Source organism: Centruroides vittatus, unplaced genomic scaffold, assembly GCF_030686945.1.
Source record: "Centruroides vittatus isolate TY-2023 unplaced genomic scaffold, ASM3068694v2 scaffold_907, whole genome shotgun sequence".
NCBI lineage: Eukaryota > Metazoa > Arthropoda > Arachnida > Scorpiones > Buthidae > Centruroides > Centruroides vittatus.
In genome coordinates this window covers 705,380-722,556 of record NW_027122720.1, presented here as the reverse complement: position 1 = coordinate 722,556, position 17,177 = coordinate 705,380, and the positions used below count along the sequence as shown (strand labels likewise).

Genomic DNA, 17,177 nt, shown 5'->3' with positions numbered 1-17,177 from the left:
CTATGTATGTATTAATTACATCCTACTACAGTCTGCCCATCATACACTTTATGTATACATTAATTGTCTGTCCAATGTCTGTCCGTCTCATATCATACATATGGTAATTCTTATATTTGTATATATTAATTCTTGCTTGTTTATATGTCTGTCCATCACATTCTATGTATATATTAATTTCATTTTTCCATTCATCATTCCAATTCTCCATTTTTTGCTATCGATTTGCCTTTGTATGTAATAATTCTAATCTGTATTTCTGTCTGTCCGTCACACACTACACATGCATTAATCCCGTTATGTTTCCATTTACGTCTTTGTATATATAGTAAAACCTGTCATAAACGGAACCTAAATAAAACGGAAATCTACTAAACTGGTACTGTTTCGGTTTATGCAGGTTTTACTGTATATTAATTCTTGCCTGTCCCTCAAACTGTATACATGTATTAATTCCTTCGTGATCTGTCTGGCTGTCTGCCTTTTCCTCTAGATAAAAATCATCTACATCGGAGACATTTTACAATTAGAAACCGATTAAGCACCCCCTCTCGTGCCAGCAGCATTTTTTATGACGTCATACCGCCCATGCAAATAACCTTATTAGCTTTATTCATTGTAATATAGTATTTACTTGAATGATCATCAAACGGAAACGGGGTAGGGAATTAAAACTCTTTCCACCAAGCTAACATCTAACACAAAACTTCCCCCTATTCATTCCCCTCAAAAAAGAATAAAATAAAAAAAAAAAGAAGAAGCGGAAATGGTTCATCAAAGTGAGGTACAACGACAGACGCAATTTCCGGAAGGTCGTAGAAAATGGAAAACAGGGAGGGAACTACGGAAAAATTAGGGATAATCCCCGGATGGATGACGCCAGTCTGTCCAAGCAAAATGATGTGATCTATGTGGGGAAGTTAATTGAACGAAATTTCCCTCTTTCTTTTTTTTCCTCCCTCTAAAAAATCCCTGCACCTATCTTACATAATAGAGATTCTTCGTACATCCCTCTAAACATTTATTACAAAGAACACGAAGCCGCGTGTAGTGATTAATGAACTTGATCTATCCAAGTTGCTATATTTATATCTGTTCACGTGACCGGAAGAGAAAGAAGTCACTTTTTTTTCATCAAACTGCATCATGGTTCGATACACTATCTTCGACCACCAACAGCTGTTGAATGATACCAATTCAATTACGTCATTTGATACATCATCTTCGACACACGGCAAAATTATAGACAATTATCTGTTTAGAATCATTTTTTCCTCACTTTTCCTCATGAAATACATCAGTTCTTTTGAAATCTTAAATTATTTTTTTCTTGTGATTTCCTCAGCATCACTAGTGTATTAGTGATGCTGAAGAAAAACTAGCATCACTAATCTCTTAGATATAGTGATGCTGAGGAAGAGCTGGAATAAGAAAAAAGCAATTTTATATTTAAGATCAATATTTTGACGCATTTTACTCATAAAATATATCCATTTTTTAAATTTTAAATCGATTTTCTAATGGAATTTCCTCAGCATCACTAATACGCTGGTGATTCTGAAGAACACAGAACCTAGAATCACATGTCTCTTAAGTATAGTGATGCTAAGGAAGAGAGCAACTTTATATTTAAAATCAGTATTTTGGTGCCTTTTTCCTCATAAAATATATTAATTTTTAAAACTTTTAATCATTCTTCTCTTAGGATTTCCTCAGAATCACTAGTGTATCAGTGATGCTGAAGAAAAACTAACATCACTAGTCTCTTAGGTATAATGATGTTGAGGAAGAGCTGGAATAGGAAGAGGCTAATTTTAAGTTTAATATTATTTATAAAATTATAAAAATCAATATTTTGGTTCATTTTTTTCCTCCTAAAATACATTATATTTTAATTTTAAGCATTTATATTTTATTTCCTCAAAATCACTATCCTAAGAGACTGGTGATGCGGAAGATGAACCGGATAAAAAAGAGGACGCTTTCCTATTTAAGATGATTTATAAATTAATAAAATTAATAAAAACGAATTATGTGGTGTATTTTTCCTCATAATTATATGAATTTTTTTCGAATTTAAAGCTTTCTTCTTTTGGAATTTTTTCAGCATCACTTTCCTGGAGAGATACGTGATGATGAAGAACAAAAAGAGAAAAGGGACAATTTTCTAGTAAACCATTATTTATAAAAGAATTTCCGTTTTTATTGTAATTAAATCATCTTATTAAAATAAATCAAAATGGCATTTTATTGCATTTTTTCCTCATAAAATTAATTATAAAATTTCTAATTAAATTTCTTTTATCTTTAATAATTAAAATCGAAAATCTTTTAATACTGACAATAGAAAGTTTCATTACTGTAATTTTTCGACTCTTATATAAAATAATTCAAATTTTTCTTTCAAATTTAATGCATTTTTTTATAAAATCACAATCTTTTGAATTAAAAAAATTTTTTCAGATTTCCTCAGCATTTTATTCAAATGCTCAGTGATACTGAAGAGTAAGAAAGATAAGAAAAGGATGGTGAGGATGAGGAGGAAGAAAACAATTTTGTAATAAAGTATTATTTATAAAATAAAAAAAATTATTAATTAAATAATAATATAATTTATGAGGAAAATGTTCAGAATTACTGCTCGCGAGAGGAAAAAACAACAAGAAGATGCGGAGGAAAATGAGGATGAAGAGAAGGAGAAAGGCAATTTTTTAATAAATATTACTTATAAAATAATTAATGAAATAAAAATAAAAATTAGGACAAATGAAAAAATAAAAATGTTAAATTTTTACATATTTTCCCTCAAAAATCTCGTGGAAAATTAAATTTTAATTATTTAATTATTGAAGATGAAAATCTTTCGAAACCAACAATATGATACTTGAGAGAGACTTCATTAGTGTTTTTTTTAATAGAATTTTTGTACAAAATAATCCAAATTCTTTGTTGAATTTTATGTTATTTTTTTTATAAAATGACAATTTTTTATTTGATTTTTTTTTCATTGGGGTTTCCTCAGCATTACTACTCTTGAGAGACTGGTGATGCTGAAGAGCAAGAAAAGGAGGAGGAGGAGAAGGAGTAGGAACTATAAGATAATTAAAGAGTGCAAAGTCATTTCTGGAATTTTATATTTTTTTAAAAATTAAACTCTCTTGGCAATTAAATTAGCTATCTAAGGTTAATCTTAGTTATTTCACTTTTACTTTTTGTATATTTTTAAAAGTTACTTTCCTCATTTTCTCCTTGCTGTCATAATAATCCTTTAGCTACCTTTTTCATCTGCAATTTAAATAGCTTGGGATTTATATTTTTAATAAAATAAATAGAATTTAATTCCCCAAGAAAATTATTATTTAATTTTAATTTTTTTTTTAAATTTCTAAATCTATTTTTTTTTCATAATTTTCTAGAATTAACATCTCTCTCTCTCTAGAGATGTGTAACGTTACTTGTCTATTTTTGTGTATCAATTAGCTTAGAATTTTACTTTAAAAATGATTATTTTTAAATATATTTTGCTATTTTCTAATTAATTTTTTCTAGATTAAAAATATTTACGATACTCTAGATCCGTTCGGTTGTCTGTACGTTTCTAAGTATCTTGTAAAATGTTTAAGCTGGAGGCCTTCAAATTTTTAGGATAGGTTTGACATCAAAATGAAAGCTTAAAAATAAATTTTTTATGATTTATATTGAAGGAATTAATTAAAAAAATAAAGTTTTTTTGTATTATATATTAATTTAATTATATAAAATCATAAATATGTAAATTTTTAAATAAAATTTTATCTATAAAATAAGTTAGATTCGAAATTTACTTAAAAATAAACATTTTAATGCTTAGATTAAATAAATTTATAAACATTTTAATTATTTTATTAACGGAATTGAGCTTAACATTTCCAAAAATCTCTTTTGTTTATTCAGTTTTTTTATTAAAAATAATTTAAAGAAAATAATTTAAAATTATATAATAAATTTTATCATTAAGGAGTTCTAAGGTTTATATAAAAATTAGAGAAAAATAGTAATAATAATAAAAAAAATAATAATAAGTAAAGAGTAAGAGGAAGAATGAAAAAAAGTAGAGGAAGAAGAGAAAAGGGTTAAGAAGACGAGGAAGAGAAAAAAGAAGAGGAAGAGAAAAAAGAAGAGGAAGAGAAAAAAGAAGAGGAAGAAGAGGAGAATGAAAAAGAGAAACAGGAAAAAGAGAAAAAGAAAGAGAAAAAAGAGGAAGAGGAAGAGAAAGAAGAGGAAGAAGTACAGGGGAAAAAAGAACAGGAAGAAGGGAAACAGAAAGAGAAAAAAGTGGAAGAAGAAGAGGAAGAAGAAAATTTTAACAAGGAAAAAAGAATAGAAAGTGAAAAAAATAGATTCTTAGTTTCTGAAAATGTCAGTAAAGAGCAACAGATACATATGAGGTCTTACTAGAAAATTCTTGAGAATCCAGACTAGAGAAAATCGAATTTCGTCATTTCTACTTTCTCCCCCATCTTGTCTTTGTGTTTTTGTTCGTATTTCAAGAAACCAGATACAAGAATAAAATGATCGAATTCTTTGGTTTCGATCCAATATCCCATACAACAGCACAAAAGAAAACTTAAAAGAGCAGGTAACAATTTCATTCGCATTTATCTTTCTATTCTTTGCTTCATATTTCTTTTTTCTTTCTTTTCTTCTTTCCATGCACAGAAAGTATTTTAAAGGTAATAATTAAATGTATATTTATAAAATTCAAAGAAAAATAAGTGAGAAATTAGTGTTTGAGTTGTATAAAGTAGAAAGACTTTTTTTTTCATTTTTTAATGCATAATTCTTGGAAAAATAAATTAAATTAAGTGTAAGTGAGTGTAAAGTAAAGTAAATTAATTTATAAAATTGTTCTTTTTTTTCTACGAATGTATTAATTTTTCTTAATTTTGTTGGTAAAGTACGTGTTTATGAATCGTTATCAGTACGTAATTTGCACTGGTGATTATACATTTTTGTTGGAAGTTAATGTATTAGTTGCCTTAATTAATTGTGGAACTGCCTTAAATTTGTCTTAAATATGGAATTGCTTTTAACGTGGAATTCCCTTAAATGTAGAGTTGACTTTAATATGAAATTTCCTTGAAGTTGGCTTTAATATGAAGCTATTTTGAAGTTGCCTTAAAAGTGAATTTGCCTTAAAGTTGTCTTTAATAAGAAGTAGCCTGAAAGTTGCCTTTAATAGGGAGCTGCTTGAAAGTTGACTTAAATGTAAAGTTGCCTAACAATTGCCTTTAATGAAAGCTTCTGGAAGTTGCCTTTAATATTGAGCTTTATTAAAGTTGCCTTAAATGCGAGTTTGCCTTAAAAAATCCCTCAAACTTCCCTAAAAACGAAGATTTTTCCTCTTTATTCTTAACGTATTTATATCTAATTTATCTAAAAATACCAAACCCAATTAAAATCTCATTTAAAAAATTATTTTAGAAGCAATATTTGAATATTTTACAAATTTTTATTTTTAGTAAAATACAGTTTTTACTTTAAATTTACATTAAATTAGAATAAATAAAATTCTTCAACTTGTAAAATTATATTTAAAAATGCGTTATATCGAGTTAAAACTATTAAATTTAATGTAACTATACGAAATTATATACATTCGAAGATAAATTTTTATAGAAATATTCATAAATCTTCAAGAAAATTTCTTAGAAATATCATAAACTTTCTACAAAAAATTGCATTTTTTCGAGGCACGCTACAGAAATTTATGAAAATTTACTGTAAATCGAGGTTATTTTTAGAAAAGTATGATGCTTTATATTGAATTTTGGCCAAAAATGCATAAATTAAATAAAAATTTTAATAAAAGTTCTTACATTTTAAAATTTTTCTCTATATAAAATGTATTTTATTCATCTAAAAAATCATTAAGCAGTATCAATTAATGTGTGAAAACATTCATATAAATTTTAAAAATCAAATCTAAAGCATTAAATAATGTATTTATAAGTTAAAAAATCATTAAAAATCGCCTAAAAATTAATTTTAGACCTTCCAAAAATATAGAAAATTGTGTGTAGATTCTAAAAAAATTATGTAAGTGATGTTTAATTACTGTAATTTTTCATACGTTTAGCAATAAAATTCAATTAAATTTATCTTTAAAAATGAAATTTCGTTATTGAATTTTTATAAAAACACAAAAACACAAAAATATTTTCCAAAAAAGCAAATTAAATTAAAATGTAAAATTCATTCCAGAAAATTTACTTTAGTGTGAATTCAACGTTACGAGAAACTTCATTAAGTTAAGAAAAATATTTTTTTAAAAGATTAAATTTTTAAAAAATAATTTATTTAATTTTTGAAAAAATTCAAAAATAAAATCTTTAAAAATACAAAAAAAAACAATCGTTCCAAAAGCTCAAAAATAAAATTTACATAGGAGCTTAGAATTTTTAAAACTCACAAAAAGTACAGAAAAACTACAAAAAATACATTAAAAATTGAAAAAGAATTTATAAAATTTATCAAAAAATTCAAAAATATTCAAAATAATCTTTAAAAATGCAAAAAATCCAATTTAAGTATAAGCTCAATATCTTAAAAATCACAATAAAACTTTTCATTGTGATTTTTTTTTTTTAAATTTCAAAAATACAATAAATATTAAAATATAATTTATTTTATTTACTTTAAAAATATCCAAAAAAAACTTCAAAAAAGTTTAAAAATGCAAAAAAGTCTTTCAAAACTGGAAAATCAAACCTAAGTAGGAGCTCAACATCTTAAAAAAATCAAAAAAATAATAGTAAAAAATAAAAAATTAAATTAAATACAGAAAAATTACAAAAATATCACTTCATTAATAATTTTTTTATAATTTAAAAAACAATTTACCTTCCTCCTCACGCAAAATTCCGAAATATTTAATAATAAAAAAAACATCCAGAAGAGAACGTATCATTTCAAACATCTATCAAGTAAAGTAGAGAAGGGGGAAAGAAAAAAAATGCTCTAAAAAAAAGAATAAAAGAATAAAAAAATAGAATTCCTGAGAGATCCAATTTGTTAGAAGAAAGAATTACACACGGGATCAATTGGACCAGCTACGAGAGTGTGTCCTAGAAAACAGGACAAAATATACTTCATTACTTTCTCTATGCAAATTTTTGCTCGCCACCCCCCTATTACGTAGTCATATTTATAAGGGGGTGGGCACTACATACTCCTCTTAAGATTCAGAGGGTTGATACACTCTTCCTTCACAGAGTTAGGGGGTTAGAAACGCTTCTCTATCTAACACAAGGTTGGAATTGCTACCTCCTTTAAAGGGGGAATCTCCTCCATAGGAAGGGGGGGTCGAAATTATTCTCTTAAGAGTTAGGGGTTGGAAAGTTCGTCTTGTTTTAAGAGTCAGGGGGTTGGAAACTTCATCTGGGAGTCGGTAACGATGGACAAAAAGTCGCAATTTACATGCTAGTGTATGGCGATCCCCCCTCCGCTACTTTTGCTATAGGGTTTAAACGGAGGAGTCGAGTTTTACCACCCCCCTTTCTTCCTTAACGACAGAGGAATGGTCTTATCGAATTATATAGACAACCGTAAATCTCGGAGGAGATGGATGTTAGTATGAAAGATCGTGACTCAGCATTCATTCTTTTACTTTAATTGATGGTTTAATCAAGATCTGCACACTTTGCTTTACTAATGTTTGTTTTTCTGATGTTTTATTTTTGAATTTTTTAATAGAATTTTATGGAAAAAAGTGCACTAAAATGTTCTTTTATTAAATATCTAATCTACATTGTGTTTTCCCCTCGGATTTTTAAATTTTTTTATTGTTTTTTGTTTTTTGGTGTGTGTCTTTATGGAGATTACGTTTGTTTACTTCTTTACATCGATTCTCTTAAAAAACATAATCCCTTCTACTTTTTTCTTATTTAAACTTGTTATTTTTGTGTTTAACTGTGTTTAATTGTACTTTGTTACTCAGAATTTATTTTAAAACATTTTAAAAATTGTCTTGGTGTTCTATATAACAGAGGGAATGTGTGGCAATGGGTGAAAAAGTGTCCTCCTTTCCCCAAGATTTTTACATTTTTGGACTCAGGACCTCAAAATGCAAAATCATTAAGATTTTTTCTTTATGTATGGTCGTTAGTGTGTTGGAGACACAAATTCGTTCACACAATTTGAAGCTTAATAACTCCTGTGCCTGTTGTCAAAAATTTTTGAAATTTTGTAGAAATATTCGAGTGTTAGGGTGGTATGTTTCTGGAAATTTTCAGGAAAATCAGACCATTGGTTCGCAAGATATTGGAGTGATAAAGGCCATAACTTTAAAAGCTTCCAAGTTATAAAATTTTTTTACATGTACAAATTCTTAATTTTAAGTTTAAAGTCAATGAACAACATTGCCAGCTTTTTAAAGCATTTCCTTGTTCAATTTTAAGAATTTTAGTGTACATTTTGCGTGTTCAACAACTCATTTATACATTTAAAATGCTCAATAACGTAATCGAATTTACGGTTTTAATATATTTAAAAAGGAAATCATTAAGGTAGTAAAACGAAAATCTTTTCTTAGCTTGAATAATTTCTGGTGTTCAACGACCTTAATACATTTTACAACACGAAATATAATTCTTATTTATGTACTAGATAATGGTCTAGATTCATTATAAAATTATCAATGCAGCGTGTTCAGCAGTAAGAAGACCTCTTTATTTTCCTCGACGTTCTAACATGTTCAACAGTAGAAATGATTCTTAACGTGTTCAATAATAAACAGTCCAATATTCATCACAATACAAACAATATGTATATAATGCATAAAAATATAATCACTCGTAAGATGTTCATCAATACATACTCTACATCAATTTGGATAGTTGATAAACTCGTGTAATCTTCAACACGTTCAATAAGCAAAAAAGCCATCTCTCAACGTGTTCAACAGCAATAAATATCCTTAAAAATCCTTTGAAAAAGATCAAAATGAAATCGAAAATTCTCTAAATCTCCAAAAGAGAACAGGGAATGACATTTACAATTCTGAACATAAAAAAGAAAACAGAAACTATATAAAAAAAATCTAATATTCAAAAAAATTCTAGAGAAATCTAAAAAATTTATCAAGTGAAAAGTATTAGAATTATTAAATATTTAAAAGAAGGAATTTCGTTTTAAAGAATGATTTCTATAAAAAATAAAAAATGAAAGTAAAGAAGAAGAAAAAAAAGGGAAATCGTATCGTAGTATAAAAGTTTTTATTGGTAAAGTATCAAGAGTAGAAACTAAGAAAACAAATAAAATAAAATAAAATAAAATGTTAGAAAATACAGTGATAAAAATCACAATGGATTTGTTATTGTAGTAGCATACGAAACCTTTATAACATCATCATATTTTGATAGGAAAATTTTTATTTTTTTATTTTCTTCACCTCCTCTACCTCCATAAAATCTTGTATATTGGTACTTTACGTGTCTTTCTCTACATTCTAGTTTAGTACTAAAGCCTCATATTTTCGAGAATTTATTCTATTTTACTTCTATAGCTTCTGTTCTTCTAAAAATGAAACAAAAAGAATGGATCTCTGTCGAGGTGACAAAGTTATAGAAGCTAGTAAAATACCACCCCCAAAGTGAGAATTTCTTGGAGTTAGAATGTACCGTATTCAGTTGTAAATTATTATTATTATTATTATTATTATTTTGTTTGGGGTTTTTATAACTATTTGGAAGTGTAGTGTGTGTTTTTTTGGTTGTTTGGGGGTGTAATATATATTTTTAGGTTGCTTTGGGGGTATAGCTTATTTACTTAGAAGTGTAGCTTGTATTTTTGATCGTTTATCCTTACCTTTTGCAGATATTTAACAAATATATAAATTGACTTCTACCGAAAATTTCGGCTTTTCTGTCGGATTTTAAACAGTTTTTACGATTTTTACTATATATTTTACATGTTCAGTAACATTTTCCATCTTCAAAATGTGTTCAATAACATCAATCTTTAACACGTTCAAGATGGAAAGTAACAATACAGTATTATACAGTCATTTCTAGATTTTATCATAAAAATAAATATATAAATGCAAATTAAACTTAATTATAATAAAATTAATGAATGCATTTAACTGAATTAATGTTATTTTACGTAATTAATCTTAATTTTGTTTACGGAATAGTTTAGAGAAAGTTAGGAAAAGAAAGAGATGTAGAAAACGAAAATGATACTACGGATGATGATGCGGGAGGGATCAGGTAAGATGTTTAATGAAAATTGACTAATGAAGAAGAATTTTAAACTAAATCTTAATTAAAATTGTAACTTAATATTAAAAAGGAGTATTATTTTCTTAAGTTTATACACTCAAACTAAGTTTTCGACTGTAGATCATACCTTCGTTGTTATAATTTAAATTATCATTATGATAGCATTTAAATTGTGGTAAAGAAGTATTCAGTTGAAGGAACGATCTTTTAAAACCCCATATTTTCATCTAGCAGTAACACCTTTAGGCTATAATATTGCACCTCACCATACTTGGACACTCCCCATAATTGGAATCCGTCCAGCATTCCTTGACTACACGATAATAATTAGCTATCCAAGCTCAAAACACCCTCTAATCTACGAAACACAATTGTAAAAAGGTATAAAAGAAAGATTTTCTATAATTTCTAAGTACAAGGAGGTGTACAAAGTACAAAAATGTCAATATTGCCCCCTTCCCCTTTCATTAAAAATTCGATAGAATCATTATCTTCTAACTGGTTTATCATCAATATGACTTCGAAAAAGCAAAAATTTTCAGTAGGAGGAACCAAAATTGGGTGGATATGTACTTGTACTTTTCTCTTACTCCAAATTACTAGTGTTTAACAATCATTAGTCACAACAAACTTTACACAAATACAAGGTTTGCAAAGTGATAAAGCATGATTAACGTCTTGCACTAAGAGTTTCTGATCATTAACGGATGATAAGGAAAATATTTCTTGATATTTATTAGTAAAAATATATATATCATCTTCAGGCGTGTGTTAAGATAAGGAAAAGTAAAGTTTAATTTACCTCCCCACTTATATAAATTTAAAAAAAGGAGAAGAGCAAACGTATGTGACGTCGGAAGAAGATCTCAAAACCCATTTACCACGTTATTGATTGATCATAGACGATGTTATTTACTCATAGATGGATGATAGTTGGGATGTTTGTTGGGTGGAGATGTTTTTTGTAGTCATTCGTATATTTTATGGTCATCAACAACTGCAGGTGTTATCAGTGTTGAGTATAGAAAAAGAAGAATTACATATATCTTCCTCCTGATCTTCTAGGGATTGATGAATTTTGATGCTTTTGCTAGAATATTTTATATTCGTCCAAGAGTCGATTTGGTACAGCTGTTGTCTGTTGGATAAATCTCTTTTTAATGTTTTACAAAGTTTTTGGATATTGGAGATGTGCGAGAGTGTCGGGAATCTTTTATATATATGACTGTGCATACAAAACTTCATTATGGATTTGGGTTTCTGGATGGCTTTCTAAACGTTGTTTCTACAAGTTTCAGATAATTTTATGAAAAGAATCTTTAAATTTATTTTTTAAATTCGTATTTTACTATTCTTTTTATTAAAATTATTAACGAATTTTCTATTTATTCGTAACTTCACTGCATCTTAAAGGATAATTTCGGAGTTGTTTTTTTTACGATTTTGGTGCCAAATGAGTGTTTTTAGATGAAAATTTTATGATTTAAATGATAACTAATGATTTATAGAATAAATACATACGTATTTTGTCGAGATATTATAGAAATTTTTAAATAATTTTTAACAATTCTTTAACCTATTTTAATGTTTATTTTGTGCTGGAAAGAAAATTTAAATTCTAAAAGAAAAACAGTACAAATTGTTACAAACTTTCTAAAACATATTCTAAAAAATTTTCCTATTTATTCCACAAATCTTAAATCAGCTTCTAAATATTCTCCATCTTCTATTTTTCCTAGAGCAATCGTCCACAATGTCAAAAATTCTCCCGGACTTTCTCTTTTCCTTTCCTCTTCCTCCTCCTCCTCCTCCTCCTCCTCCTCCTCCTTCTTCTTTTTTCCTTTAGAATAAGAACGATTTTCTTCAGAATTTAAAATTCTTTTCCATATTTCAGTTTTGTGAAAGAGGTAAAGCTGCATTTCAACATCATTTTCCATAAAAATCAAACATTTTAAAGAACCGAATCTTGGATAAAAGAATAAAATAAAATAAGAAAAAAAATTTACACCAAATTTTCTAGATCTTAACTTAGAAAATATCAATATTTAGTTAGGATAGATGAATTCCAAGTTGAGAAGTCATCAGTCAAATCGAAAGGGTGTGTATGCATCTTTCAGATAACTTCATTTAATTAGCTGACTCAATTTAGGTCATTTATGTCTACTAAATAATGGTCAGTTTATTTATCTTTTACGTTGTTAACTGTGAAATTTCTTCGATTTTTGTAAACAAAAATTAATTAAGAAATTTATTAAAATGAATCTGCAAGGTTTCTCGATTAATTAAACAACTTTAAAGGCTATAAATAAATGGATTATGTTAAAATGATTTTAATCAAGTTATATATATATTTATATATAAAGTTCCTCAACCTCTAAGGATCACTTTACCATTAACATATTCACATAACATTAACTTAAGCTACTTTATCTTGTAAATTATTAAGTTAATAATTGCCAAGTTATAATTTTCTAAGGATAATTTCTTTCTTAAATTAATTAGTTATTTTTTAAAGTAATTTTAATTGTATTTTTGGGTTTATAATTTATTTTAAAAACGTCTTTTTTTATATGAATTTATAAGTCTAAACTGATTAAATTATCCAAAAATTACACGAATTTTTAATAACTTTTCTTAAGGACTGTTCGTATGTCTGCGCGGAATTTTTTAGATTCTTTTCTTATTAAATTTGTAAGATTATCTTTAATTTTAAAACAAAGTTATCGAATATATCGATTTAAATTACTGTTCTGTTTTATATAATTCTAAATGCATTCATTTTTAGAATAATTATTTGCAATGTTATGAGTATTTTCTATTAATGTAAAGCTTTAAATTTACCTTAGAACATTCAAAATGTTGATAATTATCCATAATTTTACACGAATTAACATTTATAAGCTGATAAATCAAGTCATTTCGTCCAGCTTTCATCTTCGTAGAATGCTGGTGAAGCCACTAATCAAGATGAAATAAATCGCTTTATTTCTCATTTAATTTCTATGTATTATCAGCTTTCTATGAAACATACATTCTTTTTCTAATATAGAATAGATAGAAATATAAAAATAGCAAGCATAATTAGAAACATTTAAATTTCTTATGCATCCCTGTAGATGTCGTTCACCTTTATCTTCTTCATCTTCCTCTGTATCTCCGTGGATGCATAGAATAGTAAAGTCAGGATATTTACGTTTACATCGCATACTTATGTACCAAATACACATTGTTATACGCATTATATAACATAAAAATGCCAATAAAATATACATATTTTAACATTTCAATCTTCCAAGCATCACAATAACACGTGAATGAGAAGAATATTTCAGTTGATTTCTCATAAGATTTCATGCATTATCAGCTTTGATTCATACGTTTTCTACGATAAAATGGCTTTATATAAGCCTATTTCTAACATAGAACACATAGAAACACCCCCAAAGTAATTAGAAACATTTAAAATCCCTACGCATCTTCAAGGGTGCACGAAATTGAGATTGTTACAATTATATCACATTTACAATTCCTACGTTTATATTACATAATGATATACATTATTATACATCAGAATACATAAAAAACATTTCATTAAATATAATAAACACAATAAAATATGTATATTTTAATATTTAATCAACATGAAACCTTCGAGCATCAGACTAGAGAAGAACGTTTAAGAACCCATTTGAACGTTAAAAAATTGAGAAAAATGAACATAATCAATGTTTTTTTCCTTAATTATTATTATATTTTAATGATGATAATAAGTTTTAAATGCGATACATGTATGATTTGTCTTACGAGTTAATTTTAAATGGCTATCTTTCCCAGCTGCTGTCTAGAATCTAATTAAGTGGCCATGAAAACAAAGATGTTAATTAGGAATCGCGGTTCTGTACTTGCTTATATGTATTTTTTTTATATTTATTTTCTATTTTTTACTTTCTTTTTCTCTTACTTTCTTCTCATTCCATCACTTTCTAGAGATTAGTCGAATTCTTAGAAAACGTAAATGAAGCGGAGCAAGAGAATCATTAAATTTCCTAAGAGGCATGGTCTCTTGAGATATAAACGAGTACAGTTCTTAAACAAACGAATTTTGAACATTTAATTTGTTAAAAATAATTCTGAATTTTTAATTAAAATGTCAAGATCGTTATAAAAATAATTATATTTTTCTTATTTTTCGAATTCCATCAACTTGTTTGTTTTCCCGAAACGGATGTGGACGAAATTTATTGATAAAAATAATAAAATTTTTAATCATTCCTTCATTAATTATATTCGGGGCAAGTTTTCTTTTAATTTACTTAGAATTATTTTAATACGTTTAAATATTTAAAAGTAATCGATTTTAATTGTGTTCTCGCGATTAAATCGAGCTAGCGTCACGTGACGCGGTTAAATTTTGATGACTTTTTTTAAAATGGTAAAAAAACAGAATATATTTCTTAAGTACGTTGTAAAATTGTTAAATATTATTAAATTTTATTAATTAATTACAATTAAATGGACACTTTTCAGTAAAAATAAAACCTTTTTAAATCTTAACCATACGCTCTAATTACAATTGGAAAAATTAAGGTAATTAATAGAATTTTAATGATAAATGTTAATGGTTTCAATATTTATTATATAATTATAAAATTTTCCTTAAAAATTACCAATATGAAACTATGTAATTAGCATATCTTGTAAACGAAGATAAGTTTCATTCCAATGAAAGATGCAACTAATTAAAAGCTTATCTCCAAAATAGCCGATTAGAGGTAAACATTTAGATGTACTTAAAATTAGTGGGCTAATGGGGCATTAAATGCTTATTACTAACCACCAGATAGACTTTATTCTCAATTAATTATCTAGGCATATGTATCGATTTATCTGAGATTAATAATTGTTTGATTTTATACCTGTAGTAGCACCTTATTTTAATTAGATTCTTGGATAATTTTATGATAATTTTAATTAATTTTATGACAGCATAATGGAAGATTTTATTTCAAAAAAATTAATTTTATTCATTGTTTTTATAGCAGCATCACTGAGGATAATTTTTGTGTGAGATAACATTGTGATAACGTGTCAATTTGACTCATTTTCCATTCATTTAACTCATTTACGATTTAGAATTATTACAGGAACGTTTATAATTTAGAAATTAGCCCATATTTTGTACCTATGTTAGCATTTTAAAAAAATAATAATTTATTTTATACGAAAAACGATGAATTTTACTTTTAAAACACGTAAAGAATGAACCCACTTTGACTCAATTTGGAGTCATTTAAAACCTCTAAAAAATATTTAGAATTTAGAATAATAATTTATTAATATCAAGGCTCTAATTTATAATGTCTAACTTAATAAGTAACTTAATAATAAATTTAAGCTGAATCGATGTAAGTTATCTATAAGTTACATTAATTAAGCTTAAGGGTTTAAAAATATAATTTACTAATGTAGCATTCTCCTCAATTTATATTGGTCCTAGAACAATGTCCCATTATATGTTGTTGTGTCCTGATTTTATGTTCCCTTTAAAACTCATTATACACGAATGTTGTACTATATGATTGATGTACTAATTATCATGTGTTTGAATAAATCATTATGATTAAACTATAGTTATGTGATATGAATAACCTCATAAACAGGGAAAAAAAGTAGGAAGACAAGTACAGTCCCATTATTACTATTGTAGTATATATGAAAATTTATGTAATTTACAGACGAAAAAATCCGTAATTTATCATAAAATTATGATTTTTAATACCCATATTATAATAAATTTTATAATAAAATAGCATCAGTCGTTACTAAGTTACAGCTCAGAGGGTTTACTAATTTTTATTTCTTACTCCTATATTACTTTACAATTTTAATTCCTACTCCTTTACTACAATATCAGTTTTAAATTCATACTTCCATTATCATTTATCATTTTAAATTTTTTAAAAATAAAAGTAAAAAAAAAATTTTTTTGATATATTTTTTATATCTTTATCATAAAAAAAATCGAATAGAAATATTCTACATCCTTCTTTTCCATCAACGTCTCCGCATCCTCCGCACTTTTTGACAGACAATTCGTCATATATACACGATTCACCATCCAGAAATATTGAGGAATAAAAATCGCGGAAACAATTCAACTCTTGATAACGTCCAGTTTTCTTGTACACGTAAAGGAAGCGGAATTTGACACTTTAGATAGAAAAGACGACAGCTCGCAGCTGAATGACTCCAAATGGATCGCTTCTATAACTAGAAATGCCTATTTTGTATTCGATTCGTGTTTGTTTCCACCATTTTGTCATTTCGCGTGACTTTCACAAAATATAGAGCGTAAATTGAGTTTTAACCCGACTAAATCTGTGGTTGTTTATATAGAAAATTCATCTATTACCCATTAAAATTTATTAAATTATATTTTCTAGTTTCGACAAGGCCTAGGGTTAAAGCTGGATTTACGTGTAGGGCCTTTTTCTCAAAGATTGTTAATACATATTGCTCATTATTATTCGATAGAAGAGGAAGGGCCTCTTGTGTGCTGGGGCCACAAAATTCTAAATCCGGATTTACCACAAGAGTATCTATTTTAAAACTAATGAAGCTTAAGCTCGAGGGCTCCTAATTCCGGAGGGCCCTGAAGCAATTTTTTATGAGTGAATTTTTCAACAAAATCGATGGAGATTTTTAAGTATATAAGCTTTTTAGTGATAGAATCATAAGCCAATGGATTGAAGTAATATTGACCTTAGAAGAGGCCTCAAAAATTCGTCAAATTTCAAAATTTTTTCTGGGGCTTGCAGTGCCCGAAATCTTAACTATATGGACTCGCTGAGCTCTCCGGAATTTATTCGTAGCCTACATCTTGGCAGCTGGATCCACGAATCGTTCGTTGGTGCA

General features: G+C 27.1%; 1 protein-coding gene across 1 annotated transcript; it reads left to right on the top strand.

The window, feature by feature from the left end:
- Window positions 1-2,624: 2,624 nt before the first annotated feature.
- LOC136990380 (uncharacterized) lies at window positions 2,625-4,437 on the top strand. The gene is made up of 2 exons (XM_067288771.1): window positions 2,625-2,703; window positions 4,121-4,437. The coding sequence occupies exons 1-2, from the start codon at window positions 2,625-2,627 to the stop codon at window positions 4,435-4,437; spliced, it is 396 nt and encodes a 131-aa protein (XP_067144872.1).
- Window positions 4,438-17,177: the final 12,740 nt, after the last annotated feature.